Source organism: Doryrhamphus excisus, linkage group LG3, assembly GCF_037039965.1.
Source record: "Doryrhamphus excisus strain RoL-2023G ecotype Guam linkage group LG3, RoL_Dexc_Guam_v1.1, whole genome shotgun sequence".
NCBI classification, from domain to species: domain Eukaryota; kingdom Metazoa; phylum Chordata; class Actinopteri; order Syngnathiformes; family Syngnathidae; genus Doryrhamphus; species Doryrhamphus excisus.
Genome location: NC_136359.1, coordinates 1,103,431 through 1,122,821, shown reverse-complemented (window position 1 = coordinate 1,122,821; position 19,391 = coordinate 1,103,431). Strand labels below are relative to the sequence as shown.

Genomic DNA, 19,391 nt, shown 5'->3' with positions numbered 1-19,391 from the left:
CTAAAATAATGCCATAATATTATGAGGAACAAAATAATGTCATTTTTGTAGCATAAAGTGTAATTATTACATTTTTTAAAATGTTGAATTTGTAAAATTATGAAAAACTTTTTTGGGAAAATAGTTTGTGGACTCAGTTTGTAGTTTGTGTAATTTTACAAGAATAAACTTGTAACATTATGAAGAAAAATAAAGTCATTTTAGTAGCGTAGAGTTGAACTACTGTATTTAAGAAAAAAAGTAATTCTTTAAAGTTGTAAAATTACCCAAAAACAAATCAACAAATAAAGTTTGCTATTTTTGAAAAATAAGTCAAAAAATATTAAGAGAAACATTTTGACATAATTTTTAATGTCATTTTGGTTTAAAAAAATTAAACTGTAAAATGAGGAAAAACAAAACAAAGTTTGTAATTGTTGGAAAATTAAGTTGCGCTAAAGTTATATCTTTGCAACAACAAAATGAAAATATTAAGACAAAAATTATATTCTAAAGAGGGAAAATGTGCCAATTTTATGAGAATAAAGTGTTAATATTATGAGGAAAAATAATATCATTTTGGTAGCAAGTGGTAACAGTGGAAATATTAAAGAATCTTTTTAGCAAAATTTTAAAAAATATAATAAAATTAAGTTAAATTTTTAGAAAATATTAAGAGAAAATATGAATTTAAAAAAACTCTTAAATATGAAGAGAAAAAGCTTGCTTCTAACATAATTAGCTAATCTTACTGGGTCATTGCAAGAAATATAAAGTTACATCCATCCAAAATCTTTATTGGCCAAATATATAAAGTCATTTCAAAACTTAAATATCAGGAGTCATGAGACAGGATAAAGCGATATAAAAGGAAAGATGTCGCGTGACAAATCCACGTGATGAGAGATCATGGAGGGCGGGGGGGTCCACTTTCCACCCTGACTTACACACAGCTCAGTGAGAGTTAGGGCAGTTAGGGTGTCCAAAGACCAAACATTTTATTTCATTGTTTTATTAGCCATATTCTAAAAATACAATTTATTATAAAACCGTTTTTAAAGAAAAGCCAGCAAAATGAAACATTCAGCAGTAATTTCAATAAATAAAGTGAAAATTGCTGCAATTTAACAAAATAAAGGTTGTCATTTGACCAGAATAACATGAGGGAAAATATTCAAAAATATATATATTTATAAATAAAGTATTAGACATATATGCATATGTCTATTCCAAAAATGATCTCATTTTAGTAGCGTAAAGTGGAAATAAAATCTAATAAAAATGAAATAAATATAATGAAACTTTTAGAGCCACATTTGGAAAAGTAAAACAAATGAATTAGGTTGCAGCAAAAGGTCGTACAAAAATAAAGTCAAATTATTCAGAGAAAAAAAGGTTATTTTATGACAAACTGAAAAAAACTATTTCAAATATTCAAGAAAAATAATATTCAATGTATCATGAGAAACAAAGTACTAAATACTGAAATCTTTGCAGCATTTAAAAAAAGAAAAGAAAAGCATGGAGTTGAAATATTACAGGGAAAAATGCATAAATTTTTGAGAAAGAAAAATTGAAGTTGGGGTAAACATATTTGAAAATAAAGTCGTAGTTAACAAATTTTGAAAAACAAACAAAACAACAAATCTGCAATTTGAAGTTATAATCTCACAAGAATAAAGTTCCAATATTAAGAGACAAAAGTTGCATTCTAACAAGAACTTGTCCGAGAATAAAGTGGTAATAATATGAGGAAAAGCAATGTTACTTTAGTAGCCTAAGAGCGCTATGGCAAAAGGCCCTAACTTAGAGATGCTGTACGGTAAAAGCAGCATTGGCGCCATCTGGTGGAAGGCTGACGTCGACGCAATCTATGTCAAGCCCAGCCAGCAGTCAAATCAATGACTGGTATTTATGACGCGTCTTAAATGGGTCACGTGATTAGCCACAAGCTTCATCTGGCCGCCTCTCCCTTAGCTGAAAACCACAGAAACTGCGACATGTACGCTCTTGGAATGGAACTGCACTTTTGGGGTCATTTTGCCCATAATTCCCAATCCTTACGTGAAACGCGAACACATTTATTTCCCTTTTGTGTGCATTACAACGTGAGAAAGGGCGCTACCATGACCTAGCTAAAAAATGCGTCATTGGGACGAACCTATTTAAACTTCGAAGCCCTCCAAAACATATAACCGTTTAATAGTTTGATATATAACCGTTTAATATACATGCTGTGACCGTACATTGACCATTCAAGTACACCGATAATAACATGTAAGACAGCATATTGCCGCATTTTGATGCTGAAAAACACTACCGGAACATCTGTCATGGGCGCATTGATACAGATGCTTGCTAGCTCCGTCGATCGACAGCAGCTACGAGACTAGCTACTAGCAGGCGTCGTGTTACTCCGCCAGATTAATATAGTTCCTCATATTAGCTGCTACAAAGACAAAATCGCTTGGTTAATATTGTACAAGTCAGTTATGTAAATAAAAAAATGTTTTTTGGTGAGGGCTTTGGCGGCAAATGTCGTCCGTTAGCTAGCTAGAAGCACAAAAAGTGTTTCCTTACTTCCCATGACGTCCGTTAGCTAGCTTAGCTAGCTAGAAGCACAAAAAGGCTTTCACATAAGGATTGGGACCTGGTGGGCAACGTGATGCATTCAAGGGACGAAATAAAACAAGGTTGGTCTAAGCCTGTATATGGCAGGGCCCTGGCGTCCCCGAGTCGGGGGTCATTTACAGGTCAGCTAAACCTTCCAGCCCAAGGTTTAGTGAGGTCTTCAGCATGACTGCCATGTTAGCTGTGCTTGACTGCAATATAACCATGTGACCACGTGCTACTGCTGCCTTCAAGGACGCTCCGCGTCATCCCATTTGATGGGCGTGGCCATGTTACATCACGATGGAGGAGAAGAAAAAACACCCAACAAAAGAAGCACAGCGTCTTCTTCCTGCTAGGCCAGCTTGATCTGTCCCGAGTAGGTGGTGAGGAGCAGCATGATGGCGAAGCCCGTCAGCAGGCCGCCATTCTGGATGGCGAAGGTGAGGAGGAAGCTGCTGCCGCCCGCGTCCTCTTCCTCGCGACTTACCTCGTTCATCTCCGGGAACTGCAGAGACAAGGCAAGCCGCTCGTTACACATCATCACCACCGCGCGCCACCAGAGTCCTGGAAACCTACCACTTCCACACAGGCTGAGAGGAGACCTTATTCTCCTCTCGACCGTGTGACGGTGATTTCACCAATTATATTCCCAAAACATTATGAATTTATTCCCATAATATTATGAATGTATTACCATGATATCATGACTAGTATTATGATTAATATATCATTCCCTACTTATTTATTCCCATTTATTATCATAATATTCCAAATTTATTACCATATCATGACTATTATGATTATTATTATATAATTCCCCTACTTATTTATTACCATAATATTATGAATTTATTACCATTATATCATGACTATTATGATTATTATTATATCATTCCCTACTTATTTATTACCATAATATTATGAATTTATTACCATTATATCATGACTATTATTATGATTATTATTATATAATTACCCTACTTATTTATTCCCATTTATTCCCATAATATTATGAATTTATTACCATTATATCATGACTATTATTATGATTATTATTATATCATTCCCTACTTATTTATTCCCATATCACGATTACCATGATATCATGACTATTATTATGATTATTATTATATCATTCCCCTACTTATTTATTCCCATAATATTATGAATTTATTACCATTATATCATGACTATAATTATGATTATTATTATATCATTCTCCTACTTATTGATTCCCATAATATTTAGACTATATTCCCATAATGTTATGAATTTATTAGCATTATATCTTGACTATTATTATGATTATTACTATATCATTTCCCTACTTATTTATTCCCATAATATTTCCACTTTATTCTCCTTATAGTAGAACATTTCCCACCATCCGATTTTCTAAAAAATGACTATTTTGTTTAGTTTTTTTTCTAATAATATTATGACTTTTCTTGATATTTCTATCAAATTACAAGTCAAATATTACAAGTTTATTGTAGGAAAATTGCCATCTTTTCCCCTCATAATACCGTTTTATTTGAAAGGGACACCCACCATGTCGGCCAGAGCGATGTAGAGGAACATGCCCCCCGCCAGGGCAAAGATCCAGTTGGGCGAGAAGCTGTTCCCGGCCAGGATTCCGAAGCCCATTCCCAGGTAGCAGCAGCAGGCGGACAGGAAGTTGAAGAAGAGCGCCTGCTGGATGCTCATGCCGGCGTTGAGCAGGATGACGAAGTCACCTGGAGACGACGAGGACACGCGTGTCAAACAGACCAGAGCCACTGGCCGAGACGCACGCGTCCCACGCATCGCACGAGCCCGCTCACCCAGCTCGTGGGGGAACTCCTCGCACAAGATGGCCACCGACGTGCTGATGCCCTGAAAGACGGAGGCGGTGAAGGAGGCGCCGATGGCCAGGCCGTCGATGAAGTTGTGCAGGCCGTCGCTCAGCGTGATCATCCAGGCCAGCGTGCCGATGTCCGAGTAGGCCGTCCCCTTCAGCCAGTAGCAGCCGCCGCCCCTCCTGTTGGCCCGCCCCCCACCCTCTGCGCTCTGAGCGTCCTGAGAGGGGAAGGACCCGGGTGAGAATCTCGCGAAGACAACAATCCGACGATCCCTTTCTGTACCTGCGGCGTCTGTGAGGGGCGGAGCATCAGCTCGCCATCGCCCGCATCCAGCTTGCCCGCCGCGTGGACGCTCACCTCGCCGTTCTGCTGAAGCTTCTCCCTCTCGCCCTCCTCTGCCTCCCGCTCCGGCGCCGAGTAGCCGTCTGCCCCGGAGTAATGGCTGTGGCCGTGACCCTGGGGGGTTGGGGGGCAGGGGGGGGGGGATTTAGGGGGCAACTTCCTTCAAATTATATTGGAAATATTTCTACTTCAATAATCTTTCTAAATATGACTACTTTATTCCAGTAGTATGGCTACTTTATTCCCATAATATGACTACTTTATTCCCATAATATTATGACATTATTCCCATGTCTACTTTATTCCCGTAGTATGGCTACTTTATTCCCGTAATATGGCTACTTTATTCCCATAATATTATGACATTATTCCCATGTCTACTTTATTCCCGTAGTATGGCTACTTTATTCCCGTAATATGGCTACTTTATTCTCATAATAGGATTAATTTATTCCTGTAATATGGCTACTTTATTCCCGTAATATGACTAATTTATTCCCATAGTATGGCTGCTTTATTCCCGTAATATGGCCAATTTATTCCCGTACTATGGCTAATTTATTCCCATAATATGACTACTTTATTCCCATAATATGATGACATTATTCCCATATGTCTACTTTATTCCCGTAGTATGGCTACTTTATTCCCGTAATATGGCTACTTTATTCTCATAATAGGATTAATTTATTCCTGTAATATGGCTACTTTATTCCCGTAATATGACTAATTTATTCCCATAGTATGGCTACTTTATTCCCGTAATATGGCTACTTTATTCTCATAATAGGATTAATTTATTCCCATAATATGACTACTTTATTCCCATAATATGATGACATTATTCCCATATGTCTACTTTATTCCCGTAATATGGCTACTTTATTCTCATAATAGGATTAATTTATTGCTGTAATATGGCTACATTATTCCCGTAATATGACTAATTTATTCCCATAGTATGGCTACTTTATTCCCGTAATATGGCCAATTTATTCCCGTACTATGGCTAATTTATTCCCATAATATGACTACTTTATTCCCGTAATATGATGACAATATTCCCGTAGTATGGCTACTTTATTCTCATAATAGGATTAATTTACTCCCGTAATATGGCCAATTTATTCCCGTACTATGGCTAATTTATTCCCATAATATGACTACTTTATTCCCGTAATATGATGACAATATTCCCGTAGTATGGCTACTTTATTCTCATAATAGGATTAATTTACTCCCGTAATATGGCTACTTTATTCCCGTAATATGGCTAATTTATTCCCATAATATGACTACTTTATTACCGTAATATGATGACAATATTCCCGTAGTATGACTACTTTATTCTCATAATATGACTAATTTATTCCCATAGTATGGCTACTTTATTCCCGTAATATGACTACTTTATTCCCATAATATGACTACTTTATTCCCATAACAAAACAACTTTCCTTCACCTAATTTGACAGAAATTACATTTTATTTTGTTTGTCATATTACTACTTGAAAAATACATATTTTTGCTGTATTATTTCAACTGTATGCTACTAAAATATTATTTTTAACTATGAAAATACATGAGTAAAAATGATTGCTGTTTTCTTTTCCTACACTTGTCATGTTTTCCTGACATAGAAGAATGAGATAATGAAAGGGAAGGAAGGCCACAAGTACAAGTACAAGTACAAGTACAAGTACAAGTACAAGTACTCACCGTGTGCTTCTGCTTGAGGAGCATTTTGAGGATCTTCTCGGTGAAGAAGAAGAGGTAGAAGCCCCCGAACACCACGGCAGACTTGGACACGTAGAAGTTCACCATGGGGTCAAAACCGAAGGCCTGACGGTGCGGGTGAGAAAGGAGCCGTTAGCGAGTGATGAAATATGAATATGACACGTGCTTATACGTCAACGAGGGGGGGGGGGCGCGTTCACGGCCACTTGGCTTTCCTCGCTACAGACTCTCACGATGACCGGGGGCGGCTCTTTTTCTATTGGCCCTTCTTACACAGCAATCATGGAAAAAAATCTGCTGTAACAAAAAATTATTCTGTGTTTGCAAAAGAAGTTAATATAATATTTAAAGTCTTAATATTTTGGGAATAAAGTCGTAATATTCTGGGAATAAAGTCGAATACAGGAATAAAGTCTAAATATTTTGGGAATAAAGTCGAAATATTACGGGAACAAAGTCTTAATATTTTGGGAATAAAGTCTTAATATTTTGTTAATAAGGTCTTAATATTTTGGGGATAAAGTCTTAATATTTTGGAGATAGAGACTTAATATTTTGGGAATAAAGTCTTAATATTACAAGAATAAAATTGTAATATAGGAATAAAGTTTAATTACAGTCTAAATATTATGGGAATAAAGTTTAAATATAGTCTAAATATTATGGGAATAAAGTCTTAATATTTGGCAATAAAGTCTTAATATTTTGGGAATAAAGTCTTAATATTTTGGGAATAAAGTCATAATAGTATGGGAATAAAGTCTTAATATTATGAGAATAAAATCATAATATGGGAATAAAGTTGAAATACAGTGTAAATATTATGGGAACAAAGTTTAAATATAGTCTAAATATAATGGGAACAAAGTTGAAGTACAGTGTAAATATTATGGGAATAAGTTGAAATACAGTGTAAATATTATGGGAATAAGTTGAAATATAGTCTAAATATGGGAATAAAGTCTTAATATTTGGCAATAAAGTCTTAATATTTTGGGAATAAAGTCTTAATATTTGGCAATAAAGTCTTAACATTTTGGGAATAAAGTCTTAATATTTTGGGGAATAAAGTCTTAATATTATGAGAATAAAATCATAATATGGGAATAAGTTGAAATACAGTGTAAATATAATGGGAACAAAGTTTAAATATAGTCTAAATATAATGGGAACAAAGTTGAAGTACAGTGTAAATATTATGGGAATAAGTTGAAAGACAGTAAATATTATGGGAATAAGTTGAAATACAGTGTAAATATTCTGGGAATAAGTTGAAAGACAGTGTAAATATTATGGGAATAAGTTGAAATACAGTGTAAATATTCTGGGAATAAGTTGAAAGACAGTGTAAATATTATGGGAATAAGTTGAAATACAGTGTAAATATTCTGGGAATAAGTTGAAAGACAGTGTAAATATTATGGGAATAAGTTGAAAGACAGTGTAAATATTCTGGGAATAAGTTGAAAGACTGTAAATATTATGGGAATGAAGTCGTAACGAGAGGGTTGTAGTTCCCAAGCGGCCGAGTGAACTACCTCAGGGATGAGCTGAAAGAGGGCGTTGGAGTAGAGCGTGCCGATGGCCAGCGCTATGAAGTAGAGCAGCAGTCGCTTGTAAAAGGTTTTCCTCATGAAGGGAACCACGCTGGCCCCCACCAGCGAACACAGCGAGATGAGCGTCACGCACAGGATGCCGTAGCCCCACACTGAGCCACGCGGCGGCGGAGTCGGGAAAAGAGAGAGAAGAGAGTGGAGGTCGTTAGTGGAGTAGAATTAGATGAACCACCACCTGAGGGGGAAGAAGCTGATTGTTGGGTCCGGCGTTGGGCCTTCATTGGAGAGGAAAGGAAGGCGGAGTTAGAGCGTTCATCCCCCAGTCAAGAACCAGAACCAGAACCAGAACCAGAACCAAGGATGGGTGAAGGAAGAAGGAAAGGTTGAGGGTTGTGTTCTGTTTTCGTGAGCGGTGCCCGTGTGTGTGCATGGGGTGTCGCTGGCGCCCCATCCCCCTACACCCCCCTCCACCCCCGTGAGGGCGTCACACCTCTGGAAGGAGCTGCAGCACGGCGTTGGAGAACAGCGTGCCGATGGCCAGAGCGATGAAAAAGGTGAAGACGTGTTTCATGTGGCGCGTCTTCATCACGGGCACCACGAAGACTCCGGTCAGGGCGAAGACATTGATCACCGTCACGCTCAGGAAAGAAAAGCCCCACACTGATGTGGGGAGGGGCCGGGGGGGCGGGGAAACACAGGCATCGTCAACGCAACATTGAAGGAGCAAACATTACCAGCGACAGCCACGGGAGGGCGCTCTCGGCTTGTGGCTAACCTATGAGATTGGGAGCTCGGTGAAGTTGCTTAATTGCTTAGTGACTTGCTGGCGCCCAGGGGTGTCCAGACTGTGGCTCGGGGGGGCATTTGCAGCCCGACACATCAGAACTTTAACGCGAATGAAGCCAAAATATTAAGAGAAAAGTTGCTATAAGATATTATAAATAAAATATTTTAAAAATTAGAATAATGGTTATATTACCGGAATAAAGTCAAAATATTATGGGATAATAATTAATAAAATAACAATAATAATAAAAAAATAATTGCAAAATTTTCTAAAAGTAAAGTTGCATAGTTTGCACTAATGTATCAATTTCCCAAGAATAAACTCCTAATATTATCAGAAGAAATAACTTTAATTATGACTAATATATAATTTTAGTAGCATAAAGTTGAAATATTCATAAATAAAAGTACAAAAAATTTTATGAGAACAAAAATAAGAATGAAGAAAATTAGGTTGAGGAAAAGTTATAATATGACTAAAATAAAAGCTAAATATTATTAAAAAATCATAAAATTACAAGAAGAAATGCAAAAATAACAGCAGAAAAAAAGCTGTAATTTTCCGTGAATAATATGAAAATATTCAGAGAAAAAAAATCATATTTTACGGAGAAGGAAAGAGAATAAACTGTCCACATGCGATATGAAATATGACCATTGCAGCGTCCTGACCCAATCACATGACTGGCCAAGCAACACCTAGCGTTAGCATCAGAGGAGACCACGCTCACCTTCGGCATCAGACGGCCTGGGCGAGACGTCGCCGCTCGGCTCCTCCTCCTGGTGGGCCCGGCAGGCGCCGGCGTCCAGCTGCTGCAGCATGCTGGGGCACAACTCCTGCAAGCCCCGCCCATCCAGGCGAGACTGCTCGCTCATCCTGTAGAGGGCCAGCGTGTCCGCGGGCAAGCACTGGATGACGCAACACACACAGGGCAGACATTAGGGGGCGGCGAGGGGCCCAAAATACGAGCCGTGGGAACCTGGGGGTGGCAACCCTGTGATACTGGCCCCCATGGGCTGTTGGTCATTTTAAAAATAGAATTTAACAAAATAAAATAAAATAAAAATGTCGATATTTTTAAAAATATCGATATATCGCCCAGCCCCACTTCAAAATATATTACTAGAGACCTCTAGACATGAAATAACACCCCTATAGTCACCTTTACACTCCTATTACCCAATATAGTAGACATAATAAGACAAAGAAAACGTGCTCACAACCTTGTAAATGTTAGTATTAACATTATTAGAGCCCTCTAGACATGAAATAACACCCCTATAGTCACCTTTACACTCCTATTACCCAATATAGTAGACATAAGACATAGAAAACATGCTTACAACCTTGTAAATGTTATTATTAACATTATTAGAGACCTCTAGACATGAAATAACACCCCTATAGTCACCTTTACACTCCTATTACCCAATATAGTAGACATAAGAGAAAATAAGACATAGAAAACCTAATCATTACAACATTCCAAATATGTTTAACATTATTAGAGCCCTCCAGACATGAAACAACACCCCTATAGTCACCTTTACACTCCTATTACCCAATATTATGGGAATAAAGTCAGAATTATGAAACAAAATTTACTCCAAGAAAATTAAGTCAGTGGAAATGGAGGGGGGGGCTGTTGTCATTTCATGAGAGGAAAGTCAAAATATTACCAAAAAAAAAGTCCTTCTCATGAGAAAAAAATATTTAAAAAAAATATATTAATATATAAATAAAATAATTATATATAAATATACAATAAATATACATTAGAACCAAACAAAACAATCCAATGTAGCTTTTGGAATATTATGTTGGAGGGAACGTTATAATAGTATGATCCATTTTCCCATTTGACTATGAAAATAAAATCAAAATATTATGGAAATATTCTGGTAAGTCAAAATATTATGAAAACATAATTTACAAATCTTATTAAAAAAGATTTTTTTTTTATTTGGGAAATAGAATTAGAAATAATTTAAAAATTATATAGATAAAAACAAAAAACAGGTTTCCTATGCCATAACTCCAAAAATCTTCAGTTGACAAAGAGGGAATCCTACTTTTAGTACATTTATGTATCGTGGCTGAGTGTTGAACCAATACGGCCATAGCCCAGGGATAAGTTTGAGCACATGATCACATCTGGATGGTTTTTTCCATTGCAACCAGAAGAAAGAGAAAGCAGACACTTGTTGGAATAACAAAGCCTGATAATGATCCGCCCCAGCATGTGAACCCAGGGTGACCTCCAACCTTTTCTCTCCTCCATGCTGGCAGAACATGAAAAGCTCATCACGGGGCGAGCGAGACGATCCTCGGCGACGTTAAGCGTGAGAAATATGCGGCAGGCCGCAGCAGCAAGGCTTCCCGTACGGGAGTCTGCACTCACCTTGGAGTTGTTCGCCTTCGGGGGCGGGCTCGTCGCGGCTCCGGGCGTCACGTCCGCGTCTTGGCCGCCACTTTGCCCCTGGCTGAGAAGGGCCAGCAGGGAGCGCAGCTGGGGCACGGTGATGGTGCCGTTGTCTCCGTGGCGGGCCAACAGGTCCTTCAGCACCTGGGCGGGAGACTGGCTCGGACCCCCCTCCTGACCCGCCGCCGGGCCCACGGGGCAGAGCAGCAGGGTCACGGCCAGGACGCGGAGGAGGGCGAGGCGGGAGGCGTGGCTGTGGCGGCAGCGGGGCAACATGGCTGCTCGCTCTGCTCAATGGACCTTCAACTGTGGACGACAGGAGCATGAGAGCGCCTTGACAAACGATCAACATCCTGATAACGTTATCATAACGTTATCATAACATTATCATAACATTATCACGTATCCTTCACTCTCTCTAATTCGTCTTTTGGTATTTGTGGAAGTTTGCGCTCATAAAATGACGACTTTTTTCTTGTTAGAATTTTCTCGTCAATTTTTGATTTGATTATCATAGAACTTTACTCTTGCAATATTATTTTATTCCATAATATTTGGACTTTTTACCCTTAATATCACAAATTTATTCTTTGTTTTGCTTATTACATTTTTTTTTAATGACAATTAAAAAATGTTAATATTTTTTCTCTTTAACATTCCAACTACAGCAATACTGCTAATTTATTTATTTACTTTATTTTAACTCGTAATATGACTTTATTCTCATGAAATTACAACTTACAACGCTGCGGGCCATTTAAAAAAACGGCCACAAATGGCCCTCAAACTACAGTTTGGACACCCGTGGGTTAAATTAACTATATTTTTACAACCTTGCTTACAACCTTGTAAATGTTATTATTAACATTATTAGAGCCCTCTAGGCATGAAATAACACCCCTATAGTCCCTTTACACTCCTATTACCCAATATAGTAGACATAATAAGAGAAAGTATGACATAGAATACCCGTTTACAACCTTGTAAATGTTATTATTAACATTATTAGAGCCCTCTAGGCATGAAATAACACCCCTATAGTCCCTTTACACTCCTATTACCCAATATAGTAGACATAATAAGAGAAAGTATGACATAGAATACCCGTTTACAACCTTGTAAATGTTATCATTAACATTATTAGAGCCCTCTAGGCATGAAATAACACCCCTATATTCATCTTTACCCTCCTATTACTCAATATAGTAGACATAATAAAAGAAACTAAGATATACAAAACCTGGTCATTACTACATTCTAAATATGTTTAACATTACTAGAGATCTCTAGACATGAAATAACACCCCTATAGTCACATTTACACTCCTATTACCCAATATAGTAGACATAGTAAAAGAAAATATGACATAGAAAACGTGCTTACAACCTTGTAAGTGTTATTAACATTATTAGAGCCTTCGAGGCGTGAAATAACACCCCTATATTCATCTTTATCCTCCTATGACCCAATATAGTAGACATAATAAGAGAAAATAATACATAGAAAACCTGGTCATTACCACATTCTATATATGTTTAACATTACTAGAGACCTCTAGACATGAAATAGCACCCCTATAGTCACCTTTACACTCTTATTACCCAATATAGTAGACATTATAAGAGGGAACAAGACAAGAGCGCTGTTTACGACCTTGTGAATATGTTTCTGACATTATTAGAGATCTCCAGACATGAAATAGCACCCCTATAGTCACCTTTACACTCCTATTACCCAATATAGTAGACATTATAAGAGGGAACAAGACAAGAGCACTGTTTACAACCTTTTACATTATTAGAGATCTCCAGACATGAAATAGCACCCCTATAGTCACCTTTACACTCTTATTACCCAATATAGTAGACATTATAAGAGGGAACAAGACAAGAGCGCTGTTTACGACCTTGTGAATATGTTTCTGACATTATTAGAGATCTCCAGACATGAAATAGCACCCCTATAGTCACCTTTACACTCCTATTACCCAATATAGTAGACATTATAAGAGGGAACAAGACAAGAGCGCTGTTTACGACCTTTTACATTATTAGAGATCTCCAGACATGAAATAGCACCCCTATAGTCAGCTTTCCATTCCCATTACCCAATATAGTAGACATAATAAGAGAAAATATGACATAGAAAACCTGGTCATTACAACCTTCTAAATACGTTTAACATTATTAGAGCCCTCCAGACATGTTCATGTTATAGCACCCCTATAGTCACCTTTCCACTCCTATTACCCAATATAGTAGACATGAGAGAACATGGAAAGAAATAGAAAACCTGGTCATTCCAACCTTGATATGCGTGAGTCAGTCCACTGTTAAGATGCTACAGGAAGTCAACACAACCTGGACACCGCTGACGATTACACACAAACAGTCAGATAGACAGTCAGATAGACAGTCAGACAGACAGAGAGAAAGACAGTATTCCAGTTCCATGACATTCCGTGACTCGCACCAGACTGTGCAGCTTCCACCGCGGCAGTTGGGCGACGGGGAGGATAAACATCTCCGAGACAAACTTAACAACGCACACATTCTGTGAAACCTGAAGGTACGCTAAGCACACGTTGACATAATGTAGGCCCCGCCCCCCCCCCACCATACACGCACACAGAACCTTGATTCATGCCGAGGAAAAACAGGCTCATTCACTTCCACGCCCGAGGCTCACCTGGGGGCAGGGTGGCCGCCTGCAGGGGTGCGGTGGGCCGCGGTGGAGGCGAGAGACCGAGGACTAAGAAGGTACCGCACACCAAGGAGCGAGAGAGAGAGAGAGAGAGAGAGAGAGAGAGACAATCAACAATGGCCGCTCACTTCAGGCCGCTCAGTCCGGCACGGAGTCAAAGCCGCAGCACCGCTCCTCCTCTCAGACCACGATCAGCATTCCTGTGATTTCCAGGCTGTTTATAGCACAGCACACATTCTACACAAGCTATTCTTCTATGGCACAGGGCGCTAACATTACACCTCCAGGCCCCCAGGTGGCGACACTCTTCCTCTACGCCTCCTACCTGGCAGCATCCTTCTACCCATAGCTTCCCTAGCTCCCCTCTGGACATGTAATGCCCCTCTGATGGACTCCTTCCTGATCCTATCCATCCTGGTCACTCCCGTCCTCATCTCTGCTACCTCCAGAAAACATCATTTTAGTAGCATCAAGTTGAAATATTCAAGAAAAATTGTGTTTTTTTAATGTAATATTATGAGACAAAAATATTTTTTTTTGATAATTATGTTGCAAAACATGTTATGTTACAAGAATAAAGTCAATATGATGGGAAATAGTCATATTTACAAGAAAAATTCCAGAACAAAAGTTGAAATATTATATTAAAATATTAAAATATTAAGAAAGATTTGACAATAATTAGTTTGGAATATTTTCAGCAAAATTAAAAAAAAATAAATTAAATTTAAAGAATTTAAATATTAAAGAAATAAATATCTATGTATTATATTATGAAAAACATATGTATAAAATAATACGACATCATGGAAAAAAAAGTCAAATATTATGGCAAAAAAAGTTTGAATCTCAAGAGAAAAAATGAATAATGCCATAATATTATGAGCAAAAATAATATCATTTTAGCAGCATAGAATTGAATCTATGCGTTATATTAAGAAAAACATATGTATAAAATAATACTACATCATGGGAAAAAAAATTGACAGGAAAAATAGTCAAAATGTTATGGCAAAAAAAGTTTGAATCTCAAGAGAAAAAAGTATGTAATTTCACACAAATAATGCCATAATATTATGAGCTATATAAAAATATAAAATATCATTTTAGCAGCATAGAATTGAATGTATGCGTTACATTAAGAATGTATAAAATAATACATCATGGAAAAAAAACAGCAGAAACTTTGACAGGAAAAAAAAGAAAAATATTATGGCAAAAAAAGTTTGAATCTCAAAAGAAAAAAGTATGTCACTTTACATGAATAATGCCATAATATTATGAGCAAAAATAATGTCATTTTAGCAGCATAAAGTATATTTTTTCTAGTGGTAAAAGATGATGATGATGGGGTTGGAAAGGTTCATGTTACAGAACGGGGGGGGGGGGGTGCATGAGCTCTTTTTATTTCTTTAGAGATACATAAAAGAGAGAAAGGCGTGTGCGTGTTCATGTCCCACATAAGGATTATGGAATAAACTTCCCAGTGTCCGGCATGATGGGATATGATCCCATATGTCATTCATGGAGCCATACCTGCCGATGGGAAAATAGTGGCCCCAAAGCATGCAAACACTTGAGGAGAGTCAACTCATTAACATTATGACAAATCAACAAGATGAGCCGCAGGCCTCATTGCATAATGACGGCGTTGTCAACAATGGCGGGCCCTATTAGTTCGGTTATTAACCGCCAATAAAAAGGCTATCTGGCGTCAAGCCAATGAAGTGGCGTCATGGTGAGATGGAGAAGGATGCCTCTCGGGGGCCCGAAATGACTTTCCTGCGTCGGGTTAGGCGGACTTTTCCTGTTTCATGCTAGCATGACCTTGAGAGCATGTCAACAACGTGATTAGATTGGCATCAAGATGATCTCTTAAAGCTACGTTCCAGGCACAAAGACTCAATGTTTACTTTACGTGAATATTTCTAGCTCAAATATTGCATATGGAGGAGGCGGCCCGGGGGCCGGGAAGTCTGGGCTTCCCTACCGAGATGCTGCCCCCGCCGCCCCGACCCGGGATAAATGGATGAATGAATGAATAGTAGGGCTGCGACCATACTCGGATAATTCTTAAGAATTTTTTTTTTGTGTGTTTCGAGGAATCGCTTACTTCACGAAGGCGGGAACGCCGCCCACGCGGAAGCGGGGTGATTGAAGATGAGGGAAGATTGAAGAGGCTGGAAAAAGCGTGACGGCAAGGAAAGAGAAGGAAAAGTAAAAACCAAAAAGCACACAGAAGTTTGCTGATATTGTTTTAGCTGTAAAATATATATATATATAATAAAATCATAATAATATTATCAGTCATAATACGATAAGAAACAAAACAAAAAGTAGTCATTTTTGGAAAATGAGGTTGAGGGAAACGTTCAAAAATTCAAAAAAAAAAAAGTACAAAGGCGAGTTAAGGAGAAAGTTGAGATATTTGGAAAAAAACTGCATAATTGACACTAATAATGTGTTTTTTTTCACCGATATGAGTTTTTCTGTACAAATTACTTATTTGCATATTACATTGCGACCTTTCATTTTTCAGGATGTGGCCCACGCTAGCCAAAGTTGGGACCCCCCCGTTGCTACACACAGCTCATGATCATTAAAGCTACAGACTTCCAACCCCATTCCCCGTAAATGTGACCCGCGGGGCTCCGAGGTCGGTCATCACACGCCAACGCGGTCACCGTGCCCCCTGGAGAGTCCAAGGCCTGTTTGGAGAGGCGCAGATAAGAGCCGGGTAGCTGGCAGACCGGCTGCCGTCGGCGCCGATACGAGTCCTACAACGCTTTTAACTTGAAGTTCTAAAAGAGGAGCGGTGGAGGACCTACCTTGCTGCTGGTAGTAGAGGACTACCGCTATGTCGGCGAGGACGGGGCGATGCAGTCAGCGTCTTTCCACGTCATCGGATGCTTCTTGCCAAACTAGTTGTAGCGCTTCTGCCGACTCCTGCAAAAATCAAACCTGACGCGACCTCACGTTGGACCGTCTCATCTTCCGCTCATTTATACCCCGACACGCCGCAAGGTGACTCTGCTCCACCCCCCCACGCCGCAAACCAACCTCCACATCCGTAATTACGGCCTCACGCAGTCATCGGCATCAGCCGTATCATTAGCGGCTTGACTGACGGCTGCGTGGACTGTGACACATTGTCCTAACCGGGTGTCCCACAAAGGGGACCCTCACCATGAAATGACAGGCTGCAGCCCCCATCCTTCATCCCCGCGGGTCGTCTTTCACGTCACGGGACCGCTAGCGCAAGACATCATCATTGTATCTATCTCTGAAGACCACATACACACTTTGGAGTCACTTTTACACCATTATTACTCAATAAAGTAGACAGTACAACAGAAAATTACATATAGAAGACATAGAAAACCAATTTACAACCTTCTAAATATGCCTTTTAACATTACTAGAGCCCTCTAAACATGAAATAACACCCCTATGGTCACTTTTACACCACTATTACTCAATATAGTAGACATTACAAGAGAAAATTACATATAGAAGACATAGAAAACCTATTTACATTACTAGAGCCTTCTAAACATGAAATAACACCCCATAGTCACTTTTACCACATTATTACTCAATATAGTAGACATTACAAGAGAAAATTAGATATATAAGACATAGAAAACCAATTTACAACCTTCTAAATATGCCTAATAACATTACTAGAGCTCTCTAAACATGAAATAACACCCCCCATGGTCACTTTTACAACATTATTACTCAAAATAGTAGACATTACAAGAGAAAATTAAATATATAAAACCTATTGACAACCTTCTAAATATGCCTTTTAATATTACTAGAGCTCTCTAAACACAAAATAACACCCCTATAGTCAATTTTACACCACTATTACTCAATATAGTAGACATTAGGAGAGACAATTAGGTACATAAGACATAGAAATCCTATTTACAACCTTCTAAATATGCCTTTTAATATTACAAGAGCCCTCTAAACACGAAATAACACCCCTATAGTCACTTTTGCACCACTATTACTCAATATAGTAGACATTAGGAGAGACAATTAGGTACATAAGACATAGAAAACCTATTTACAACCTTCTAAATGTGCCTTTTAATATTACTAGAGCCCTCTAAATATGAAATAACACCCCTATAGTCACTTTTACACCATTATTACTCAATATAGTAGACATTACAAGAGAAAATTAGATATATAAAACATAGAAAACAGATCTACAACCTTCTAAATATGCCTTTTAATATTCCTAGAGTCCTCTAAACATGAAATAACACCCCTATGGTCACTTTTACACACTATTACTCAATATAGTAGACATCACAAGAGGATATTAGATATATAAGACATAGACAACCTATTTACAACCTTTTAAATACACCTTTTAACATTATTAGAACCTTCTAGACATACAATAGCACCCCTATAGTCACCATTACGTTCCAATATTGTAGATATAAGAGAATATAAAGATATACAATACATAGAAAACCTATTTACAACCTTCTAAATGTGCCTTTAAACATTATTAGATAAATAAACTCACACCCCATAGGGACCTTTGGACCCCTATTACCAAAACAGGACATGCAATGCCGGTTTAGGACCTTCTAAATACGCCTCTAACATGCAGTGTTGCGACGTGTGAGTAAATAACACAATAACACAATAAACAGCAAAAGACCGTCAAGTATATTTAAGATGAAAGGAAACACTTTTGATGAATAATAAAGCAGCCGGGAACAAAGTGATAACTGATGTTCAGGGTCAGATGATAAAAAGGACCACCATGATAACAATAATCTCTGTTGGTGTTGCTAACAGTCTGTAGCGGTAAGGATGGGAAGGTAAACCAAAAAGTCATTTGTTTATCGTCCTAGAGGTCGTGATGGCTGGCTAGCTTAGTGAACCGCGGCACTTGCTAGCTTCCTGTCATTAGCCAGTTAGCTTACCCGCTTATGCCGCCTGCCAGCCTGCCTGTGTGCCCGGCGGCCGCCACAAAAGCAGCCTTGACGTCGACTCCTCTCCACGGCAGCGTCCGGTTGACACCTATCGCTCTCGACTGGGACCGGATGCGTCAGACGGCCGCGGGGAGACTCATCCTGTACGCGTTGTCTCTTCTTCGTCTTCTTCCATGAGAACAAAACCCGACAGAGAAGCGGCGCGTGGACAACGTTGGCGTCATTTTCTGCCGTGACGTCACACGCGGCTCCCTCGGGGTGTCTTCAAAGGAGAGGTCGCCGCCCTGCGGTTACATTCAGTACTGCGGCATGTCGCCCTCCGCGGAAAGTGCGTCTCCTGCTTCTGAGCTTGGTGCCACGAGTATGGTTATTTATTTAAATATTGTTATTTAGTGATTGATTTTATTTAAGTATGATTTTATATAATTTTGGCACAACTATA

The 19,391-nt window shown here is 38.7% G+C and overlaps 1 protein-coding gene across 2 annotated transcripts; it reads right to left on the bottom strand.

The window, feature by feature from the left end:
* Positions 1–772: 772 nt before the first annotated feature.
* Positions 773–19,173, bottom strand: slc39a14 (solute carrier family 39 member 14). Of its 2 annotated transcripts, none has more exons than XM_058070215.2 (9): positions 18,941–19,173; positions 11,258–11,584; positions 9,587–9,764; positions 8,560–8,729; positions 6,496–6,618; positions 4,716–4,889; positions 4,416–4,650; positions 4,144–4,328; positions 773–3,097 (listed from the first exon to the last, which is right to left on the bottom strand). In XM_058070215.2, exons 2-9 carry the CDS (start codon positions 11,552–11,554, stop codon positions 2,945–2,947), a joined length of 1,515 nt encoding a protein of 504 aa, XP_057926198.2. In that variant the 5' UTR covers positions 11,555–11,584; positions 18,941–19,173; the 3' UTR covers positions 773–2,944. The 2 variants fall into 2 exon arrangements, with proteins under 2 accessions (XP_057926198.2, XP_057926197.2); XM_058070214.2 differs by lacking the exon at positions 8,560–8,729 and adding an exon at positions 8,052–8,221.
* Between the last annotated feature and the right edge of the window lie 218 nt (positions 19,174–19,391).